General features: G+C 47.2%; 1 protein-coding gene across 2 annotated transcripts in view; it reads right to left on the bottom strand.

The window, feature by feature from the left end:
* ITGA9 (integrin subunit alpha 9) overlaps positions 1-20,730 on the bottom strand; it is a 351,949-nt gene that overhangs the window by 306,559 nt on the left and 24,660 nt on the right. For both annotated transcript variants that reach the window (XM_067753774.1, XM_067753773.1), the window contains exons 4-5: positions 14,343-14,466; positions 1,139-1,206 (exon numbers count right to left, since the gene is read on the bottom strand). In XM_067753774.1, coding sequence (XP_067609875.1) covers positions 1,139-1,206; positions 14,343-14,466 — 192 coding nt within the window. The remainder of the gene's footprint in view (positions 1-1,138; positions 1,207-14,342; positions 14,467-20,730) is intronic.

The following is a 20,730-nucleotide window of genomic DNA, read 5'->3' as shown; positions in this document are numbered from 1 at the left end:
GCTCCGCAACAAGAGAAGCCACCACAATAAGAAGCCCGCGCACCATAACGAAGAGTAGCCCCGGTTCGCCGCCACTAGAGAAAGCCCGCGCACATTAACGAAGACCCAATGCAGCCAAAAAACTTAAAATAAATAAAATAAAAAAATTTATTTTAAAAAAAAGAAGAACCAACCACACATTTAGGAAAACAGTGAAGTTCATTTCTCCCGTATAATGTCTGCCCGCATAAATCTAAGATGGATTAAAGATTTAAATATTTTTTAACCTATAAAAGTGGCAGAAAAAAATACACGTGAATATTTCATAATCTTAGGATGGGGATGACCTTCCTAACAGAGAGGTCTAAAATCCCGAAAGAAAAAGACTGACAGATTTGACCAAATATGAATGTTCAATGCCCATATAGTAAAGACACCATTAAGCAAACTTAAAAATCAGGTAAAAGACTGGTGAAAAATATTGTAACACATTCAAGAGATATGAGATTACTATTGAAAATACAAGATCCTAAAAATCAGTAAAACAACAGTTAAAAAATAACATAATAATGGCAAAGAACTTTAAACAGGCAATTTCCAGAAAAAATAAACACAAATGGCCAATATTTGAAAAGGATACTCAACTGCACTAATAATTAGGTAAAGGGCCATTAAAACACAATGTCATTTTTTTTAATGACAAAAATTTTAAGTATTGGTTAGAGGGTATAGGGACAATGACACACAACTGGGGAGAGTGTCAACTGGTAAATGTTTCTGGAGTGCAATTTGCCAGCATGTGTCAAAATCACATTTTGAAGGGCTTCTGACACAGCAGTTCCTCTACTGTGCAGCTCACCTACAGAAATGTGCACTTGTGCACAAAACACTATGCGTGGGGACCTCTGTAATAATGATGCTAGTAAGGATCTGGCATGATTCAGCAGCAGCTGAAACCAGTGGGTGTCATAGGCCTTTTCTCCCCCTCACTGTCCCATTCCCCTCCCACAGCTCTGGGTTGTCCTCTGATGAGTGAAGGAGAAAGTCAGGCCCATGGGCCAAGACACAGAGCTTGGACTTTAATCTACCATATGATGGGAAGCCATGCAGGAAATGAACACCCATGAGAGAAGAGAAAGGCCCAAAGAGTGATACCCACCTCAGTGAAGAAGCCCGCTATCCCAGCCTGGCAGGAGCCATGTTCCTCTCCATACTTCTTCTTATACTCTAGAGGGGGAGGGGAGGGAAGAGAAGCAAACCACAGCCTCATCAGTGTGTGCCAGTTGTGTGCGGAGTGCCTGAGCATGCTGGGCATGTTCTTGAGTGCGGCCGCAGGCCCGGCCCAGGGACGCCGTCCAGACTGGGGCGCGGAGAAAAGTCTCAGGAATCCACCAGACCTCAAAAATCCAGGCTCTGGTGCCATCAGGTAGTGAGGCTGCCAAGTGCCCTGATGGGCTTCCTCTGTGCATGTGGGAAAGGAGAAGCAGCAGCCACGGTAATTAAGTGGGAGGCCAGTGACAATTATCTCATTCACTTCAGAAAGGACGGAAGCCCCAGGAGGAAGAAAGAACTGAAAACACGACACAGAGATGGAATGATGTGGCCATCCCAGTGTGGAGTCGCCTGGGAGACGACCAAGCCTCCCCAAAAGATACTCCATCCAGCTGGAGGCAATATGCTTTCCACCATGCGACCAGAAACTAGCCCTCAGAGCCCAGGGGCTGTGGGAAGAGGGGACTCCGCCGGACTGGCCCCAGAGCACGGTGACACCATCACTGACACCTCTTGTCCTCCTTGTGTGGAAGGAAAAGGGGAGATCTCTTTCTCCCTCCACAAATGGATCCAAAAGAAAACAACAAGATAAGTTCTCTTCCCCCACCTGTCCCTCAGCTCCTAATACTCCGACCCAACAAACGGTAACTCTGTTGCTACTGTTTCATATTTCAGTTGGCATTTTAAGTTTAGCATGTTCTGGGCACTGTGTCAGCTGTGCCCACTCACCATTTCATCAATCCCTCATCCCTGGGAGGGATCATCACCATTTGTTAACAGGTAAAACCCCTGAGGCTCAGAGAGTTCAAGTGATTCATCCGAGGTCACAAAGCCAGAATTCTATCCAAGTTCGGCAGACTCAGAAATTCACATTCTTTCACCTCTGTGGCTGATCAAAGGTTTTGCAGTGAGTGATTACACAAAACCCAGAAGGTGACAAGCCATGTGAAATAATGACATGGGTAAAGGCATGGAGATGGAGTTATGTTCAGCTTAGGTGACTCTAATTACATGTGAAACTGACATTGCTGGACAGAGGCTCACGGCTGCCTCTGGGCACCTTCAGGTCCAAGAGACCCAGTAAAATGACCCAGTGACCCCCATGTCACCCCCTGGGCTCCTGACAAGTCTCTGGTTCCATTAAAAGCAATATACTTAATTCTGAAACACAAAATAAATAATACAAAGGAACAGTGAAGCTGTGATTGCAACACAGTGCCACTTCCTGTGGTTCCAGAGTTATGTCCTGGAGGAGAAGCAGAAGGGCCCTGGGGAAATACACAGAGGAATTCATTTTCTAACAACACTCACTGCAGAGCCTGGTAACATTCTCCAGTAAGTGGCCATTAACCAACTGCTAAATTACAACAGAATGTCAATGGAGTTACTCCTCTTCCAGGGGAGGGCTAAATCAGTTCCTCCTACCTTGTCCTGTTATTACAAAGAGAACTCAGCCCTGCCAGAAAGCAACCCAGTGACAGTAGAACACACTTCTCTGCAAAATCTTGCACCAGGGCCAGGAGCGGGACTTATGCGAAGTCATAAAGAGATCCTGCATCAAATTGTACGATGGCAAGAAACCATAAAAACTAGTAAATCCTGTATCAAATAGCACAATGGCAAAAAGGGTCAAAATGTCCCAACCGGAACAAACAGTCATATTAAATGTGGAAGGTCTGGCGAAAAGCATATCCACCCACTGACCCGACTGTAAGTCTCAGACAAATGAAACACAGAAAGGAAATTCAGCCCCCACGAGCTGAAGGAAACTACAGTGCAGGACACTCGAGTTCAGCCTCATAAATTTAGGACATGAATAGGAATTATGTGGGAATCTTTCATGTTTTAAAGAAAACAGTCCCAAGATCTCTTTTGTGACAGGGGCTCCAAAACTAGACGGGAAAACTTGTCTTTCTCTACCCCATCCCCACACTCTGCTGGCGAGCGCTAAGCCAGGAGCAGACCCCCGGTTCCTGAGGTGACCACAGCCATTCTGGGAGCTGGGAGGGTCCCAACCCCACCCCAGGCCAAAGGACCGCAGGGGAAGCCCTTTGACCAGCACTCAGCCGGCATCGTGGCACCGTTCAGAGGTCAGCCCGGCTCCCCAACCTGGGATGGCCTCTTCCGAGGTCTGTGGGCCTCACATACGGGAAGCAGTCACCATCTCACCGGCCCCGACATTCCTGAAACCCCAGGGTCTACACCTGCCTTCGCAGCTTGCTCTAGAGCAAGGAATCAAACCACGTGGGGCTCCTGACAAGCACCCATGGCTCCTGAGAGGACAGGCCATGTTCTGACTGCCCAGAAATGCCTGTACTCTGATTAACCCCTTCAACCTGGAACAGGATCCAGTCCTATGCTTCCTCGCTCCCCACAGCACCACACACTTTGGGGGGCAGCTGTGGCAACTCCAGTCTAGGAAGGCTCCACTGGTATGTGTATCTGACATTTCACATTCCACAGCCTTCCAGAACCCCTCCTCAGCTTCTGTGCCCAGGTGACCTTGTAGGTAAAGGTAAGTGATACCCTCTCCCCATCTCAAAATGTGTTTGTTCATCACATAGTTTATTCAACACCGAGATGAGTTCACCCATCTCAGTGCCCCCAACACCAGCCCAGTGTAAGGTACAGTGTGTGCAGGTGAGGCTTTGCTGAGGGAAGGTGTGGGCGCTGCCATCCGTGCCCAGACCCGAGGCCCCAGGCGGAGATGCAAGAGGATCTGGCACATTCTTTCAGCCACTGAGCACCTGGACTCTCCAACTTGCTCTCCTTGGACCTCTGTGCCCCCTGACCTCCCAGCCCTACCCTCTGTCCTCCAGTCCATCAGGCTCTGTGACCTCCACCCCAGGCTTGCTTGAAGAGGATTTGTGTCCTGGGAATCCAATCGGTGGCATCACTGACCCCAGAGGCCTAAGGATGGAAGTAGGTGTGACTGGAGCAGGGCAAGTACACACAGGATGGATTTTTCTGGGCTTCCCAAACCTAGGTTGACTGATTCTGCCTTGGGCAATTCCATCTCCCTCTTGGGCCTCAAGAGAAACTGCACAGAATATTCAGAACCGGTTCTTTAATCCCTGCCCACCCTTTGGCATGATCCTTCACGGACTGTCCTCAAAGATCTGAGGACACAGATGGGACAGCCCACGCTGGGAGACACTGAGCCTGTGTCCAAGCCTGGCCCTCCTGGTACAAAGTGCTCTTCTTCTAAAAGCCAAATTCCTGTGAAGAAGTGACGTGAGCAGGCTTCACAGAACACTTCAAAGCTATTCCTGATCAACCACATCGTAAGACTCAGCACCATTGTGCGAGCACAGCCACCCAAACCCCAAGTCAAGTTCTGTGCCTGGCCTGCTCCTTTCCAGTAAAAATCAAACATCCACATTGTGCTGGCCTACCAGATATTCAAAAAATCCTGATTAAGTGAGAAGTGATCTAAGAAAGACTTTGTAAAGTGAACAAGGCCACACAACAGGTAAACTGGCATCTCAGGGTGCAGTGGTGGCCCTTAGGGCCCAGGCCTGGGCTATGGGGGCTTCCCAAGAGATGCTGGCCAGATACACTGGATCCTGGACCACAGAATGCTTCAGCTGTTTTCACTCTGTTGAGTGCTATTTCCATGAGTTAAGGACACCACTGTTATTTTAACCTGATACCTTCTGCAAAAAAAAATATATATATAATATATATAAATATATAAAATACATATATATTTTTAAATATTTTATATATTTTATATTTATGTGTGTATGTGTGTGTGTGTGTGTGTGTGTGTGTGTGTGTGTATATATATATATATATATATATATATAAAAAGGGCAGGTTGTAGTTTCTCGATCTAATCCAGTTCTAAAGTACAGGCCTTTCTTCTTCTTCAAAAATTATATACATAGGGCAATCTATCATTCCCGTATGCTAGAAACTCGATTTTGCTTGCCTATACTGGAGAAGGCAAGAGATCCTCTACCACAGAGCTATGAGAAGGGGGGTGAGTGTGGAGACAAGGGGCTGTCCCATCACAGCATCCCCAGGTCACACACCCTCCCTCTGCGGAGAGGTCCAGGAAGTAGAGGGGGGAGGGCTGGGGCAGGACCTCCAGCCTCCTGTGTTCTCAAGAAGAACTGCTCCTGCACACACAGAGGCACCAGGCCACTCCTGGGCACTTCCATTCAGTCTCCAAAGGCTCCGAGGACGTGGCCGGGGAGAGAGAACCACAACACGCCAGTTTCCTCCCTCTCCGCTGTGGAACAAAACGTTTATCCACCTCGAAGCAGCAAGGGAGAACCGGGCTTGGCACCACAGCACCTCATGGATGCTGTAACAAACCTGACTCTGTTAAATGTGGGGCAACTGAATCAGGGAAGCAAGATGTGGTGGAACGAGGGGGCCCAAACATCCCTTGGACGAGCTGGGAACGGGTTGGAAAGCTCTGTCTTTCTGCCGTGGGTGGGTCTGAATTATGTGGCCTGCGTCACACACTTTGATTCATTAAGTTGCATGGCTCCTCCAGTCTAAAAATTGTAGTATTTTTCTTGGTTGAGCTGCTGGTTTTACTAAACCCTGTCTAAACAGCAGGCAATTGAGAGAGGAAAAGATACTGGTTTCCAAATGTTCATAACCCACAGCTCAATGCATGGAACGTACACTAATGAATTTAATTCATTCAAGAATTAGCCTGGGTGGAGTCGCTTCCTGCACTCTTCCCAAAACATTGGCAGGATAAAACCAACCCATGGAAAGATCAAGATTTACATACAGTGTAACATATATTCTTCCTACTGAGCTCTCTTCCTTTTAACCATTTGAAAAAGTTTCATCTTTCAAAGCTAGTCTTTCTAACACATCAATTTTAAAATTATCTTTCCATAGTTCCTTAGCTTAGCCATGAAATAAAATATCAGAGGAAAAAAATAACCTTCCAGTCTTAGTGTCTGAATTTTTGCTCAATTTCTGAGTGAATACTAACCAACTGATAATTAAACAATTTGATTATACTTAAGAACTTATATACAAAACAAAAACAGACCCAGAGACATAGAAACAAATTTACCAAAGGGGAAGAGGTGGGGAGGGATAAATTAGGAGTTTGGGATTAACGTACACACACTACTATATATAAAAGAGATAACCAACAAGGACCTACTGTATAGCACAGGAAACTATACTGAATATTTTGTAATAACCTTTAAGGGAAAAGAATGTGAAAAAGAATATATATGAGATATATATATTATGTATATATCATATATATGATATATATAAGATATATTTTATATATATATCACTTTGCTGTAACCTGAAACTAACACAACATTGTAAATCAACTATACTTCAATTAAAAAACAACAACAGGGCTTCCCTGGTGGTCCAGTGGTTGAGAGTCCACCTACTGATGCAGGGGACACGGGTTCGTGCCCCGGTCCAGGAGGATCCCACATGCTGCGGAGCGGCTGGGCCCTGTGAGCCATGGCCTCTGGGCCTGTGCGTCCGGAGCACCGCAAGGGAAGAGGTCACAACAGAGAGAGGCCCACAAAGGAAAAAAAAAAAAAAAAAAAAAACAATTCGGAGGACAATGAAATCAGGTAGACAGAAATCTAGTGATAAAAAGTATTTAAATATATAAAACAGCCCTCAGTTACAAGGACCACAGCCTAAATGGAAAAAAAAAAAAGAAACGTGTTCTGAACTTAATAGCCACCACCCTTCTTCTGCTTAATAAGCCTGTGACCTTCATCAACCTCCCTAAGCTTCAGTTTTCTCATCTGTACAATGGGGATAAGAATACTTAAACCACCCCCATGATGTGATTACTCAGTAAGATCATAAATGTTAAATACCTAGCACAACACCTGGAACCCAGTAGGTGCTTGATAAATATTTGGTGACTCTGAATCTGTTAGTGTCTCTAAAAGGAAGAAACCTAAGACATCCATCACACAGATATGTAATTTTAGAAGAGGAGATTCATAACATTTGAATATCCATAAGGAAACTATTAGATGACATAATTTAAGTAGTTTAAGTCATAGTTTAAGTCAATAATTCCACACAATGTATGAAAACATGTTTGAAGTGTAGAATATATTTATGCCCAAGATAAGAATTCTTAGCACCAAAGGGAAAGCTTGATGGGTCTCCCTGAGCTCCAAGAGCCACTGCCAGAGGCTTGGCCCTGGCTGTCCCCTCCAGCCACCCTCCCTCTCAGGGTCCCCCTCCACATTAATTGGGCATACTACAGAACTGCATCTGCTTTTTTAAATTTGCTGCATTTACTTAAATGAGATAATGTTTATGAAAGCTCTTTGGAAACCATAAAATCCTATGTAAATGTAGAGCTCTTTATTTAATAAAAATTTATGGGGCTTGTTCTTGAATTTTTAAATGGATTAACTTAGCCTTTTATGGTTCTCTCCAAAACAAAAACACAACAAAACAAAACCTCAACTGCTTTTCATTTGTAAATGGATCTTGATTGATTTGTATCCCCTGTGGAGCCACAGCCTTCAACATTAGAAGGGGGAAGAGGAATCTTCTCATCTAAATAGAGGAATCTATTTCCTTCTCTAGAAATGATCTCCATCTTGAGAGATGCAAAAGCAATTAGGAATTAAAGGCCTGGCCACCCCCTGATAACGAAGAAAATGGTACAGAAATATTTGGAATCAATGGGACAATTTTAAAGCAGGGTAAAATTTGATAAACTAAGACCCCAGCAATTCCAAACTTGAGAATATTTAAACATGGCATGAATTAAACTTCAGATCATCTACATAAAGAGAGCTTACCAAGAAAATAAATTGTGCAAATATGATCTTCAAAGGAATTTTTAAAATTATAATCTTTTCAAGGAGTCTTAAAATCAGGTTAGCAATACCCAGCTTTCCACCCGCCATTATTCATTAAAGCAGGACCGCTGGACGCCTTCGGAGAAGGTTTAAGGACACTATGATACTATTTAAAAAGTTAATTAGAAAATTCCCTTTTATTGAGTACTCACCCTGAGCTAGGAGCTGTGTTAGGCACATTATATACTTCAAATACCTCTCTTTTTTTTTTTTTTGGCCATGCTGCGTGTCTTGTGGGATCTTAGTTCCCCATCAAGGATTGAACCCAGGCCACCGCGGTGAAAGTACCGATTCCTAACCACTGGACCACCAGGGAAGTCCCAAATACCTCTTAAGTAGGGATTAATCCCTCCATTTTACAGAGGTGGGCACTGAGGTTCAAGGCCAGGGGCGGGGTCTACCCAAAGTCACCCAATCAGGAAGTAGGAGCTACAGGTTCATAGGAATAAGTGAGTGGTAAAGCCAGATTCTAAAATTAGATCTAATATACAATGGTACCCAATTGCATTTATCAGTGTTTTATTTTTAATACTTTTTGTTAATTTAGCTGAGCTGCTCCCAGATTATTCCATATTAGTGAGAATATAAAGATAACCTGTTTATAACCCCCCCTCCTGCCAAGCTCTGGCTTCTTGCCTCAGTGGACTCGAGGGCAAAGGATGAAAGAAATCTCTGCGCTTGATTTTATCAATGCACTGACTTCACTTCCGGGAGTCCTAAAATCCCATTGTAACAGGAAAGAGCTAAATGGGATTCTAAGTTCGATCTGTTTCTTTGCCTTTAACCTTTGCTTTTCGCTGCTTTTGTTATTATAATCATACAGAATGGCCTGCCTCAGGGAACCCTGCCCCCTCTGCCTGAATGTTAAAGTGCTCCTGTTCAGCTCACAGGGAGACCATCTGACCCCATTCACCTGTGGATGGCTGCAAGAAAGAAGAAATTAACACATCCCTTCACCGGAGGCTGGCCATTCCAGGAGATATTTGCAAAATTTATGGTATTTTTACTTTACTTCCTCATCTCCTCCCCCTCTCTGTGCTATAAAAGAAACTGGCATCCAAACCCGGATAAGATGATTTATCGGAGACACTAGTCTGCCATCTTCTCAGAGTGCCGGCTTTCCGTTTTAAAGTCGTATTCCTTGCCTCAACACCTCATCTCCAATTCATTGGCCTGTCGTGCGGCGAGCAGCGCGAGCTTGGACTCGGTAACCATAACTTGGTTAATAGCAACTAATGTTTTACAGTGCATGCTCTTTAATTTATGAAGAGTTTTGCCCATCTGTCACCCCACTAAACTTCTCATTTTCTCACACATTCTGATATAAACCAAACCCCAAATGGCAGTAATGACAATATTCTCCTATCAAATAAACGGTTTGACTTAGGGGTACACGCCATCCGTTTATTTTACTTTGTGTCCTAAATTCATTTTTGTTTCCCATTCCCTCTACATTTCCTGGTTCCAAACAGGATATTCTGATAGCATTTCCCACCAACCAGAAACAGGAAGCACCCGAAAAGCCAGGAGAAAAATGTCCTTGTGCCAAACCAAAGACGGACTTTTTTAAGAAGTGAAAAGTTTGAGACATTGTGGACAGGTGCCCACACACTTAGAGGCTCTCCTCAATTAAACCAACTTCCCAACATTCTGGAGAGAGCACGGCTGACCCTCACTGAGACCCACAATCAGGCCACAATTAGAGAACAGTGTGTGGTCTTTCTGAACACTTTCACCTGCATTTTCTCATGAGCTTCTCACAATAACCCTCAGAGGTAAATGTAATGGAGGCATCATGGTGTCCATTCCCACCGAGGGTCCAGCCACAGGGTTGAGGCCATGGAGGCAGAAGCCTGGAAGATCAGGCCACACCCAGCCCCACCCTGAGGTCTTTCCACTCTTGCAGAGGAAGTGTCCATCCTCCCCTGTCCAGCATCCACCATTTGTCTTTTCCATGGGCCCCAACAGGCTGCAGACTCTAGGCAGGTCTCCGTTTTTCCAGCTGTAAAATGAAATAATCCTACCTTAATGTCACCTTAAACGAGGATGCAGCCTGGGCCTTTGCAGAGGTTCCAGGCCATGTACACGGGCATAGAATTCTCTCCCCACTCAGCTCTGCCACTTTGGAAGCACCATGTTCCCGCTCTGTTTTCCCCTGTAGATGGGGAATTTCTTGGGCTTTATCCATCAGGCACTTAGCACAGGGTCTAACAGGTACTTCATAAAACTGAGTGGACTCTATCCCTGGTAGACAAATTAGTTGCCCTATAGTAATTAACAAACACTTACTTGGCAGACAGTACATTAGCAGACAATATGGTATATTAACATATATGTGCTTATTAGCATATACAATCTTCCCTCAGTATCCATGAGGGCTTGGTTCCAGGATGCCTACAGATACCAAAATTTGCAGGTGCTCAAGTGCCTTATATAAAATGGCAGAGTACAGTTGACCCTCCACATCCTTGAATGCCAGCCATTGCTCTAAGAACTTACAAGCTTTAACTTAATCCTCTCCACAGCCCCTTGAGGTAGGTTAGGCACAAAAGGTTAAGTCACTCATCTGAAGTCACAGCATCAACAAGTGGCAGAGGGCTTCCCTGGTGGCGCAGTGGTTGAGAGTCCGCCTGCCGATGTGGGGGACACAGGTTCATACCCCGGTCTGGGAAGATCCCACATGCCGCAGAGCGGCTGGGCCCGTGAGCCGTGGCCGCTGAGCCTGCGCGTCTGGAGCCTGTGCTCCACAGCGGGAGAGGCTGCAACAGTGAGAGGCCCGCATATGGCAAAAAACAAGTGGCAGAGCCAGGACTGGGACTCTGACGGTCTAGGCCCAGAGTCTGTTAAAACTCAGCCTGAGCAAGCCACCCCACATCTCTGGATGTCAGTAAAGACAAAGAGGCCAGGCTGGGTGATATCTGAAAGGTCCAGTCAAACTCCAAAATACTTCTGTTGTACTTCACTACCACATGATCCCCCAACTGGAACAGACAGCCAGCGTTACTGAGTTTTTCCACATTAAGAGAAAATAATGATTGCCTTAAGAGCTTAAGTAGGTTTAGTTTAGACCACCAAACAGGGAGATGGAGATCCCAAAGCAAGAGCATAGGCAAGGGCCCTGTGGCCTGCATAACCCACCTGCCAGTCCCTCTTCTAGAGAAATGTGACCATCTGCCACACCTCGCCTCTTACAGGACCAAGAACTACAGAGGCGTTCCGTTCAGTCCCCCATTGTTCTAAGGGGCTGCTTATACCCCAATGCTCCCCATCCCAGCCCCACCCCGTACTCCTCCCTGGGCACTGAATGAGTTAGGATACAGAAGTGTGGGTGCCCGTGGGGATGAAGGACTGGGCAGGGCACGACCACTTTGCTACTTTCCTTGCTGGCTCCAGCTGGCCATCATTAAGTCAAGGAACAACCATAGAAAAGAGTGATTCTAGAGGCCGAAGCCCATCCCACAGCCACTGTTGCACGAGGAATGTGGGTTCCTGTGACAAGCCTGTGTCAGTCAGCTATTACTGCGTAACAACCAGGAAATCTCCTTGCAAACAATGACAAGCATTTATTTCTCCCATGCACATCTACAGGTCACCTAGGGTTTGGATGACCTAGCTGGGCTCTGGCTGCAGGTTTAGGGTTTGGGTCTGTTCCACACGTCTCTCTCCTGGGACCAGTGAGCTACGGGGAACACGTTCAGGCAACAGTCCAAAGCACCCAGAGGGGTGGGCTCGGAGCTCACACTCTACTGTGAGTGACAGACATGTGGAGCAGACATGACTCAACCTGCTACCTGGCCCCGTGGTGCCCTCCTTGGCTCACGGAGGCTTGCACGTTCCCACCAAGGTCAGGCCAGAGCTGCCAGCAAAGAAGACAGGCAGGTGTCCTTGAGAATACCAACACCCAAAATGTTCATGTTCCCCTCCCTCATGATTGGACCTTTGGGACAGTTCAGTCACCCTCTCTTATTTTGAGAGGGTGAACAACTGGCTCCTATTTAAATCTCATTTAAACCAGAAACACCAAAACACAAAACAAATCCCCACTAACCACCAGGGGACAAAATGATTTGCTGAGGTCAGACAAATGAAAATTCAAAACCCAGCTCTATCCACCATGTGATTTTGAATGACCTTTCACAATTTACTTAAAAGCCGAGTCTTAGCATCCTCATCTGTAACAGGAGAAAGGCAACACAGAACCCTCGCTGCCAAGGGGGCCCCCCCAGGTCCCCCCCTTACCATTTCTGTAACATGGCCTGATTGCCACCTGCCAGCACCTGCATCTCTCTGCCTGGGGGCTTTCCCCGCCCACACACATGGCAGGACAGGATGCCCAGTGGATACAGACCCATCCCCTCATCCCTCAGGCAAGATAATTCTAAGGTATGTGTCCTACGCTGGCCCAGAGATTGTATCCCAGTGGCCCAGGCTGGTAACTCATGGGGACCACACCCCTCATGGGCCGCCTTCCCCTCCTTTTCTCACTTTCCCGCTCCCCACTGGTGTCTTCTGGAATAACTTCCAAAACAAACTACTTCCAGTGATTAAGACTCCATGCTTTCACTGCTGGGGGAAGGGTTTGATCCCTGGTTGGAGAATTAAGATGCCCACATGCCGCGTGGCATGGCCAAAAAAAAAAAAAGAGAATATATAAAGTCCCCAGACCAACCCCATTCTACTGCTGATCCCGCCCCCCCAACTGCCTGATAACAGATCCTTTAAAAGTGTAAGCCACAGTGGCTACAGGTACAAATGGACATGTGACCCCAGCTCCCTCTCCAAAGGGCTGTCTTTTGCTTTCTAACGCTTACGGTGGTGTACAGGGGAGTCACTAGGGATGGCAACGTGGCCCTATTTCACAAGACAACTTCTGAGAAAACCAGAGTGCTGCTGGTCCTATTGCATAATTAGTTGGGTTCTATCCCCACAGCCTCCATCGTCCCTACTGATTCTCTCACTCCTCCCAGCCTCACAAGCTACCCAACGAGTTCTTCCAGGGCCTTTTCACTTTTCCTCCTGGAAAAAAAGGAAGCAACCAGCTGGGGCAGTCAGCACAGTCCTGGCCCCTCATCGGTGTCTTTATATGACCTATCCCTCCTCCTCTCGACTGATCACATCATCATCTATTTTTCAGATGCGGTTTTTCTTTTGATGGGGGCAGTACAGAGATAAACAGGGCCAGAGTTCAGTTGCCTAGCATGGTCCTGCCAGAGCTGATCAGATGCTGACATGGGATCAAAGAAAGGGTTCCCCTCACAGAGGAGAGGGTCCATGCCTCCTGCAGGGACCTGGCCTTTTCCCAGAGCCCCTTTTCAATGGCCAAAACTTGAAACATGTGAAAACCCAGGGAGGCCCAAGGGAAAGGTGGCCACGGGCTAGTGGAGACTTCTGTCCAAACAAATAAATTAGGGGGAGAATTAAAACATAAACAGCCAAGCACTTAGCTCACCTGGAATTAGGCTAAGCAAACCCTGAGAGCACAAGCTGTAAAACTGCAGTAAATGACACTGAATCCGTAAAGCTCAAATTCAACTGAGCTAAGTCATGATAGGCTCAGTGGTCCCCAGCCCAGGCATTAGAACCGTCTAAGTAGGGAGCTTGAGAAAACATTTTCCTTCCCAAACCCCAAGTGCCCCTTCGTAAGGAGCTCTTAAAACCATGCCGAAGGTGCACCCAACTCTCCAGCATCTGCCAGAGTGTGCAGACCGGATGAGAAGAAAAGCCAGACTTGGGATGTCATGAAGTGACTGAACCCTGGGCCTTCTCTTCCCCCTGCCTCAGGACATCTGTCCACGGGTATGGCCGGGAGTTGTCTCGGAAGCGTTATGACCATCTGGGAGCTGCATGGGACTGTGGAGACCATCTGAGCCAACCTCTGAATTTTCATGGGGAGGAAACAGGCCCAGAGAGGGAAAGCAAGTTTCCCAAGGCTGTACAACATCTGGCAGTGTCAGGAAACCAAGAGGCTGGTGAATTTCAGTCTGAGACTTTATAAAGCTTGGGAAGCACCACGGGCTCTGTGGCACAGATGGACAAGGCTGGGCAGGGCCTGGCAACGCTGCCCCTTCCCATCTTCCTCATTACCTGATCCTCGGACACCAAAGGGCCATCTGGGGACATGGTGCAGCCCTTCTGTTAGAGTGTGGAAAGCCGGGGGAAGTGTTCACATGGTGGTGTGGAGATGGTTGGGGGTTGTTTGGGGCGTGACGTGGCGTCAGAAAGCGAGAGGGAGGATCAGTCAGAGCTCACCTTCATAGCAAGGAATCAGCGTCCTGCCTTGGGCCTGGAGGTTGGATGGGATGATGTAACAGAAGCCGTGGGGCAGGATGTGGTCTGTTTCGTAGTAGATGTTCTTCCAGCGGTGGGCACAGGCCTAGAGGACAGAGAGAGGTTCAGAGGAGAAGAGTCAGGCTCAGGAGGTCACAAAGCAGAGCCCGGCAGTGCCAGGTGGTTCTGTAGGAGGAGAGAGGTACAGAGGGGCCAGGAAGCCACCTTCTCTCCCATCCAGCCCAGGTGCTGTGCTGGGTGGGCATCAGCAAACTGCGAGAGCCTGGGGAGCGCCCCTGGGAGAGGCAGACAACCAACAAACATACAAACAAATGGGGATCCTAGCAAGTGCCGGAAAGGAAAGACACTGGGTTATGGACTGAGAATCTGGGAGTGGGGAGGACAGTTTTCACCTGGAGGCCAGGGGGGGCAGCCAAAAGGATGAGAAAGAGCCAAACACACTGGGCACAGAGGCAAGTGCTCCAGGAGGGAATATCAGGGGCAACGGAGAAGGCGGAGGGTCCACAGAAAGAAAGGAGGCCCGTGGGGCTGCTGTGGAGGGAGGTGAGGTCAGAGAGGGGACAGGGGACAGGCCCCGGGAGTCTTACAGACCTTGGGGATGACTGTGACTTTAGTGGATGTGCTGACAGAGGGTCTTACACAGGCAAGTGGCATGGTCTGACTCACAGTTTGGAAAGATAACTGGGCTGCCGAGTGGAGACTGTAGATAGGCAAGGGTGGAAGTGAACATCAGGTGAGGGATGCTGCTGCCTGCACCAGGACAGGGGCAGTGGAGATGGGAGAAGGGGGTGACCTCACGATGTAGAGGTAGAGCTGATGGGCCCAGGGACCCACCAGATGTGGGCAGAGCAGGAAAGGACAGAAAAGGAAACCAGGCAGAGGATAAGACAAGCACCCAATACCCGCTTCAGGGCCCTCAGGCCAGGATGGATCCGTTGTGCGTGCCCCACACATGCACCTGTTCATTCCTCCATCAAGTATTTACTGAGCACCTACTATGCACCAGGCTCTGAGCTGGCACTGAGGATGCAGCAGTGAACAGTCACAGGTCCATCTGGTGCAGCAGACAGACTCGAGTCCTCAGCAAAGAACATACTGAGAAAAAGCCAGAGACGAGGAGTGCTGCTCCACCCAAAACAGACCCTAAGCATCAAGGTGCTACCTGCTTGCCCACGGAGCAGCCATCGGCCTCCATCAAACGTGAGACCCTTCAGAATCACATAGAAGCCTTACTAAATCACAGACCGCTGGGCCCCACCCAGAGAGCTGGCTCGGCCAGTCTTCAGGGCCCTGAGAATCTTCATTTATAACAAGCCCCCAGGTGAGCCGAGGCCACTGGTCCGTGGAGCACCTTCAGGAGCTCCTTTTCGGGTTCAGGGCAAAGCATTCGGTTAAACCATATGAAGTTTCTGATATTTGACTGTTTTATATCATTAATCAGAAGTAAATGTTTGTTGACGGTCTTTTGAAGTAAATTTACATACAGAAAAATGCACAAATCTCAAGTGTACCATCTAATGTGCTTTGACAAATATACTCTCCTGTAACCAAACCCTTAGCAAGATATAGAACATTTCCATCTCACCAGGATGGTCCCACATGCCAGGAAGTGGCCTGGGCCTCTCCGAGGAGGTGACATCTGAGCAGAGACCTGAAGAAAGTGAGGAAGCAACTGGGAGGGGCCCTGAGGTGAGCGAGAGCTTGGCACATGTGAGGAGGTGAGACCGACCCTCTGGTCAGCTCTGGAGGGGAGCCTCTGGGAAGCACTGGGGTCGAATGTGCCAGGAGACACCTGGAGGGAGGGCAGTTCTGGGAGCCAGAAGCAGGAACACAGACTTGCATCCTTCCCCACCGGCACTGGACACACCCAGCCTCACACTCCAATGCACCCGCGCAGCTGGTGAGGAGCCCAGCTGTTTCCTGCAAAGGTGTGCGCTCTGCCTAGCCCCACCTGTTTCTCGTGGACATTCACACTCACTTCTGTTATCAGGTTGCTTCACTCTGGCCAACAGATGCATTTTCTTAAAATACTGCATTTTAAAATAATCAAAGTGTTTCACTTCTTTGTTTGCATCAAACACACTGATTTTGTAGGCTGTAACATTCTGCATTTACATGGTCCACATCTGACCGCTTCTGTAACCCTGGAAGGTGGGGAGGTGTCTTAGAATTCGATTTTCTGTACAGGAACCCTGGGTATCAAGAGAGTGCTTTGCTTAAGTTCCAGAGCTGGTAAGTGCTGCAAACAACACAGGAACCCACATTTCAGAGTCCTCCTTGTCTTAGTAGAAAACATTTCCAACTTATAACTCCCAATGCCCACCTGAGAAGCCATCAAAACCCACCCTTTGAGGCAGGTCGGGTAGCTATTGCCCTTAGAGCCTCTCCACAGGTCTCAGGACCCCCGAAATGACCTCTCTGGGGTCGAACAGGATGTCCAGGCCCTGGGCAGTGGGGGAGCTCTCCAGGGCCTGGCTATCCCTGTGGTTACTCTACAAAGAAATTCACTGCCTGCCAGCCTCTCTGGTCTTCATGCCTTCAAGCAAACTGCCCAAGGGCCCTTGACAAGGCTGCTCTCCGTCCACGGGAAAACGAGGACACTCAGAGCGGCGAGAAACCTCAGCCTGCCCACACTCTGCCTCCTACCCTATGACGTTAATCTCATCGTTCCTTATACTGCAAACCACCTTCATTCCTCCCTGCGCGGTACTATTCTGCGCTTCTAGCATATTTCTCAATAGACTGAAATGGTATCAGGCAAGAAGCTAAACAACAGTATCACTCGGTGGATCATCACTCCACTCCACTAAGGGTTTTAATTTTATTTTATTTCTGACCAAATTCTGATAGTTTGCAAATTTGAATCACTTACCATCTAATTAGCTGGTACATTAGTTATATTTTAGTTTATGGATTTGGCAAAGCTCGTGGGCTTACCATGTTTCACTGTATTTCTGGGTTAGAGGGACCAAAAAGGACCGAGGTGGGTGTTTACCATGACCCACGCTGACTCTTGTAAGGACGGACTTTGTGTATTTAATGTCTAGCTTATTGTCTTATTGATTGATTGATTGATTGATGGCTGTGTGGGTTGCAGTATGCAGGCTTCTCATTGCGGTGGCTTCTCCTGTTGCGGAGCACAGCTTTAGGCGCACAGGCTTCAGTAGTTGTGGGTCGCAGTCTCTAGAGCACAGGCTCAGTAGTTGTGGCGCACGGGCTTAGCTGCTCCGCGGCATGTGGGATCTTCCCCGACCAGGGCTCGTGTGTCCCCTGCATTAGCAGGAGGATTCTTAACCACTGCGCCACCAGGTAAGCCCTACTGTCTTTTTTTTTTTTAAGTGGCATAAACTATTTAAGAAGTGATCTCGGGGAATTTCTAGAAGATCCAAAGATTGCATTTCACAATAAACTAAACTAAAATTAATGCATTCTGTGAGGTCAGAGATCAAAGTGTCAAAGGCAGTTTGCATGTAAGAAAACAAGGAAAAGTGTCTCTGAACATAAACTACAGAAAGAAAAGACTTTGTTTAGTCCCAATTATCCTTATATATACACGCATGTCAATCTGACTCCTACATTAAGAAAAATTCCTAGGGACTGTCTCCAATGCATTAATATCTCCATCAGTCTCTCCAAATGAGTTCTGCTGTGAGGGAGGCAGGGGGTGTGGGCAGAGCAGGCAAGACCAACAGGAGAAAGAGAGCACCCTCTGGAAACAGCAAGACTTATTCCAACTTGGATTCCAAAGAATTATAACAAAAGAGGGGGGAGGGTCTAGGACCACCCCAAATCTTTTTTTTTAACATTTTACTGCAGTATAATGGCTTTACATTGTTGTGTTAGTTTCTGCTGTACAACAAAGTGAATCAGCTATACGTATATACGTATATCCCCATATCCCCTCCCAATCCCATCCCTCTAGGCGGACCACCCCAAATCTTAGCATCTTACATACTTCAGGTTATAAGCGTTGTTCTTCCTCCCAAAAGGATAAAGAGATGAGTATATTTCAAAGGGCTTTCTTGTATGGAAACACATGTCCTTCCTGGGGGTGGTGGGTACTGGGCCTTTCCGATGGCTCAGCCACAACAGCATGTACGTCTCCCCCCACACCACGCCGCACTGCCCTACCACCACTACTACCCCCTCCTCACCCTCTTACACATGCATTTGCCATGCACAGATGGCCAGAGCTTTCCCATGCCTCGGGTCCATTCAGCACAGGCTGGGCCAGGCCCTGGGCCACTGAGAACAGGGGATGGAGGGGATCAGGGCCCTGATGCCACAGATTCCACCCCCCAAAGAACCTTCCACTCCAAGGGAGGAGGGAATGGCCTGGGAGGTCCAGGGAAGGTGACTTCTGGGGTTCTGGGAAACTCATTCTGAAAATGTTCACCTACTGAAAACTCATCTAGATGTACACAGATGATTTGTGCACTTTCCTGCATGGATGTTAAAGCTCAGCAAAAAGTTCACTTAAAAAAAAAAAATCAGGAAACAAAGCAACAGAAGTAAATGCAAAAGTGTATCCTGTGGCTTTGAAAAAATGGACAGATGAGAAGTGGTGAATAGATAGCAACTGCCCTGATGCTCGGAAAGGAAACAGCCAAGAGATAGAGCTGGGGAACACCGCTTCCTCCCAGAAGTCAGCTAGATGCTGACTTCAGTTGTTGTCTGAGGCTTGCAGACTCTGCTGAAAAGCAGAAATGTCAGACTTGAACATTGTGAGCTGCCCTCCCAGGTCCAAGAGACGACTCAGTGCCTGTACTGGGTTTGTTGAGTGGTTATTACCAGAAGTGATTTTTCCCCCCCAACTTCTTAAACTATCATCTGCATCTGGAAGTGCATCTGGAAGGGAAGAGGCTTGCCTCTAATCCCAATGCTGTGTTCACTCCAAGTATCATTTCTTTCCTGGGGCAATGGAAGGAACCACAACGTATGTGGATCCGAGACTGGTAGGTACTGAGCCAAGGGCAGCCTGCCAGACCAGCCTAACGTCCTGGGTCTTGCCACAGCTGGCTGCCGGTCCATGAGGCCAGAAAATGCCATGTGTCATCGAGATACTTGACTCCCTGTCAAAGCTTTCAAACTCTCTATCTGTTCTTTTTTTTTTTTTAATTTATTTATTTTATTATTTTATTTTTGGCTGTGTTGGGTTTTCGTTGCTGCGCACAGGCTTTTCTCTAGTTGCAGCGAGCGCAGGCTACTCTTGTGTGCTGGCTTCTCATTGCAGTGGCTTCTCTTGTTGCGGAGCACGGGCTCCAGGCACGCGGGCTTCAGTAGTTGTGGCATGCTGGCTCAGTAGTTGTGGCTCGCGGGCTCCAGAGCGCAGGCTCAGTTGTTGTGGCGCACGGTCTTAGTTGCTCTGCGGCATGTGAGATCTTCCCAGACCAGGGCTCAAACCCGTGTCCCCTGCATTGGCAGGCGGATTCTTAACCAATGCGCCACCAGGGAAGCCCCTCTATCTGTTCTTTACTTTGAAATCAGCACCAGATGCCATTTTCAAAAAAAGCCATCCAACCTTTCCCTCTTCAAGCCCAACCTTGGAATCCAATATTATGCTCCTTGGGGATACAGGTGTCATGCCCACACCCCCAGGCACCTCCCAAGTTCTCAAAACATATTTGAGTACAGTGGAGAAAGGAAAGCCTCTTCAATAAGTGGTGCTGGGAAAACTGGACAAGTACATGTAAAAGTATGAGATTAGATCACTCCCTAACACCATACACAAAAATAAGCTCAAAATGGATTAAAGACCTAAATGTAAGGCCAGAAACTATCAAACTCTTAGAGGAAAACATAGGCAGAACACTCTATGACATAAATCACAGCAAGATCCTTTTTGACCCACCTCCTAGAGAAATGGAAATAAAAACAAAAATAAACAAATGGGACCTAATGAAACTTCAAAGCTTTTGCACAGCAAAGGAAACCATAAACAAGACCAAAAGATAACCCTCAGAATGGGAAAAAATATTTGCAAATGAAGCAACTGACAAAGGATTAATCTCCAAAATGTATAAGCAGCTCATGCAGCTCAATAACCAAAAAACAAACAACCCAATCCAAAAATGGGCAGAAGACCTAAATAGACATTTCTCCAAAGAAGATATACAGACTGCCAACAAACACATGAAAGAATGCTCAACATCATTAATCATTAGAGAAATGCAAATCAAAACTACAGTGAGATATCATCTCACACCGGTCAGAATGGCCATCATCAAAAAATCTAGAAACAATAAATGCTGGAGAGGGTGTGGAGAAAAGGCAACACTCTTGCACTGCTGGTGGGAATGTGAATTGGTTCAGCCACTATGGAGAACAGAACGGAGGTTCCTTAGAAAAC

This window comes from Pseudorca crassidens, chromosome 10, assembly GCF_039906515.1.
Source record: "Pseudorca crassidens isolate mPseCra1 chromosome 10, mPseCra1.hap1, whole genome shotgun sequence".
NCBI lineage: Eukaryota > Metazoa > Chordata > Mammalia > Artiodactyla > Delphinidae > Pseudorca > Pseudorca crassidens.
The sequence above is the reverse complement of the archived record's forward strand: the minus strand, read 5'-3'. Positions and strand labels throughout refer to the sequence as shown.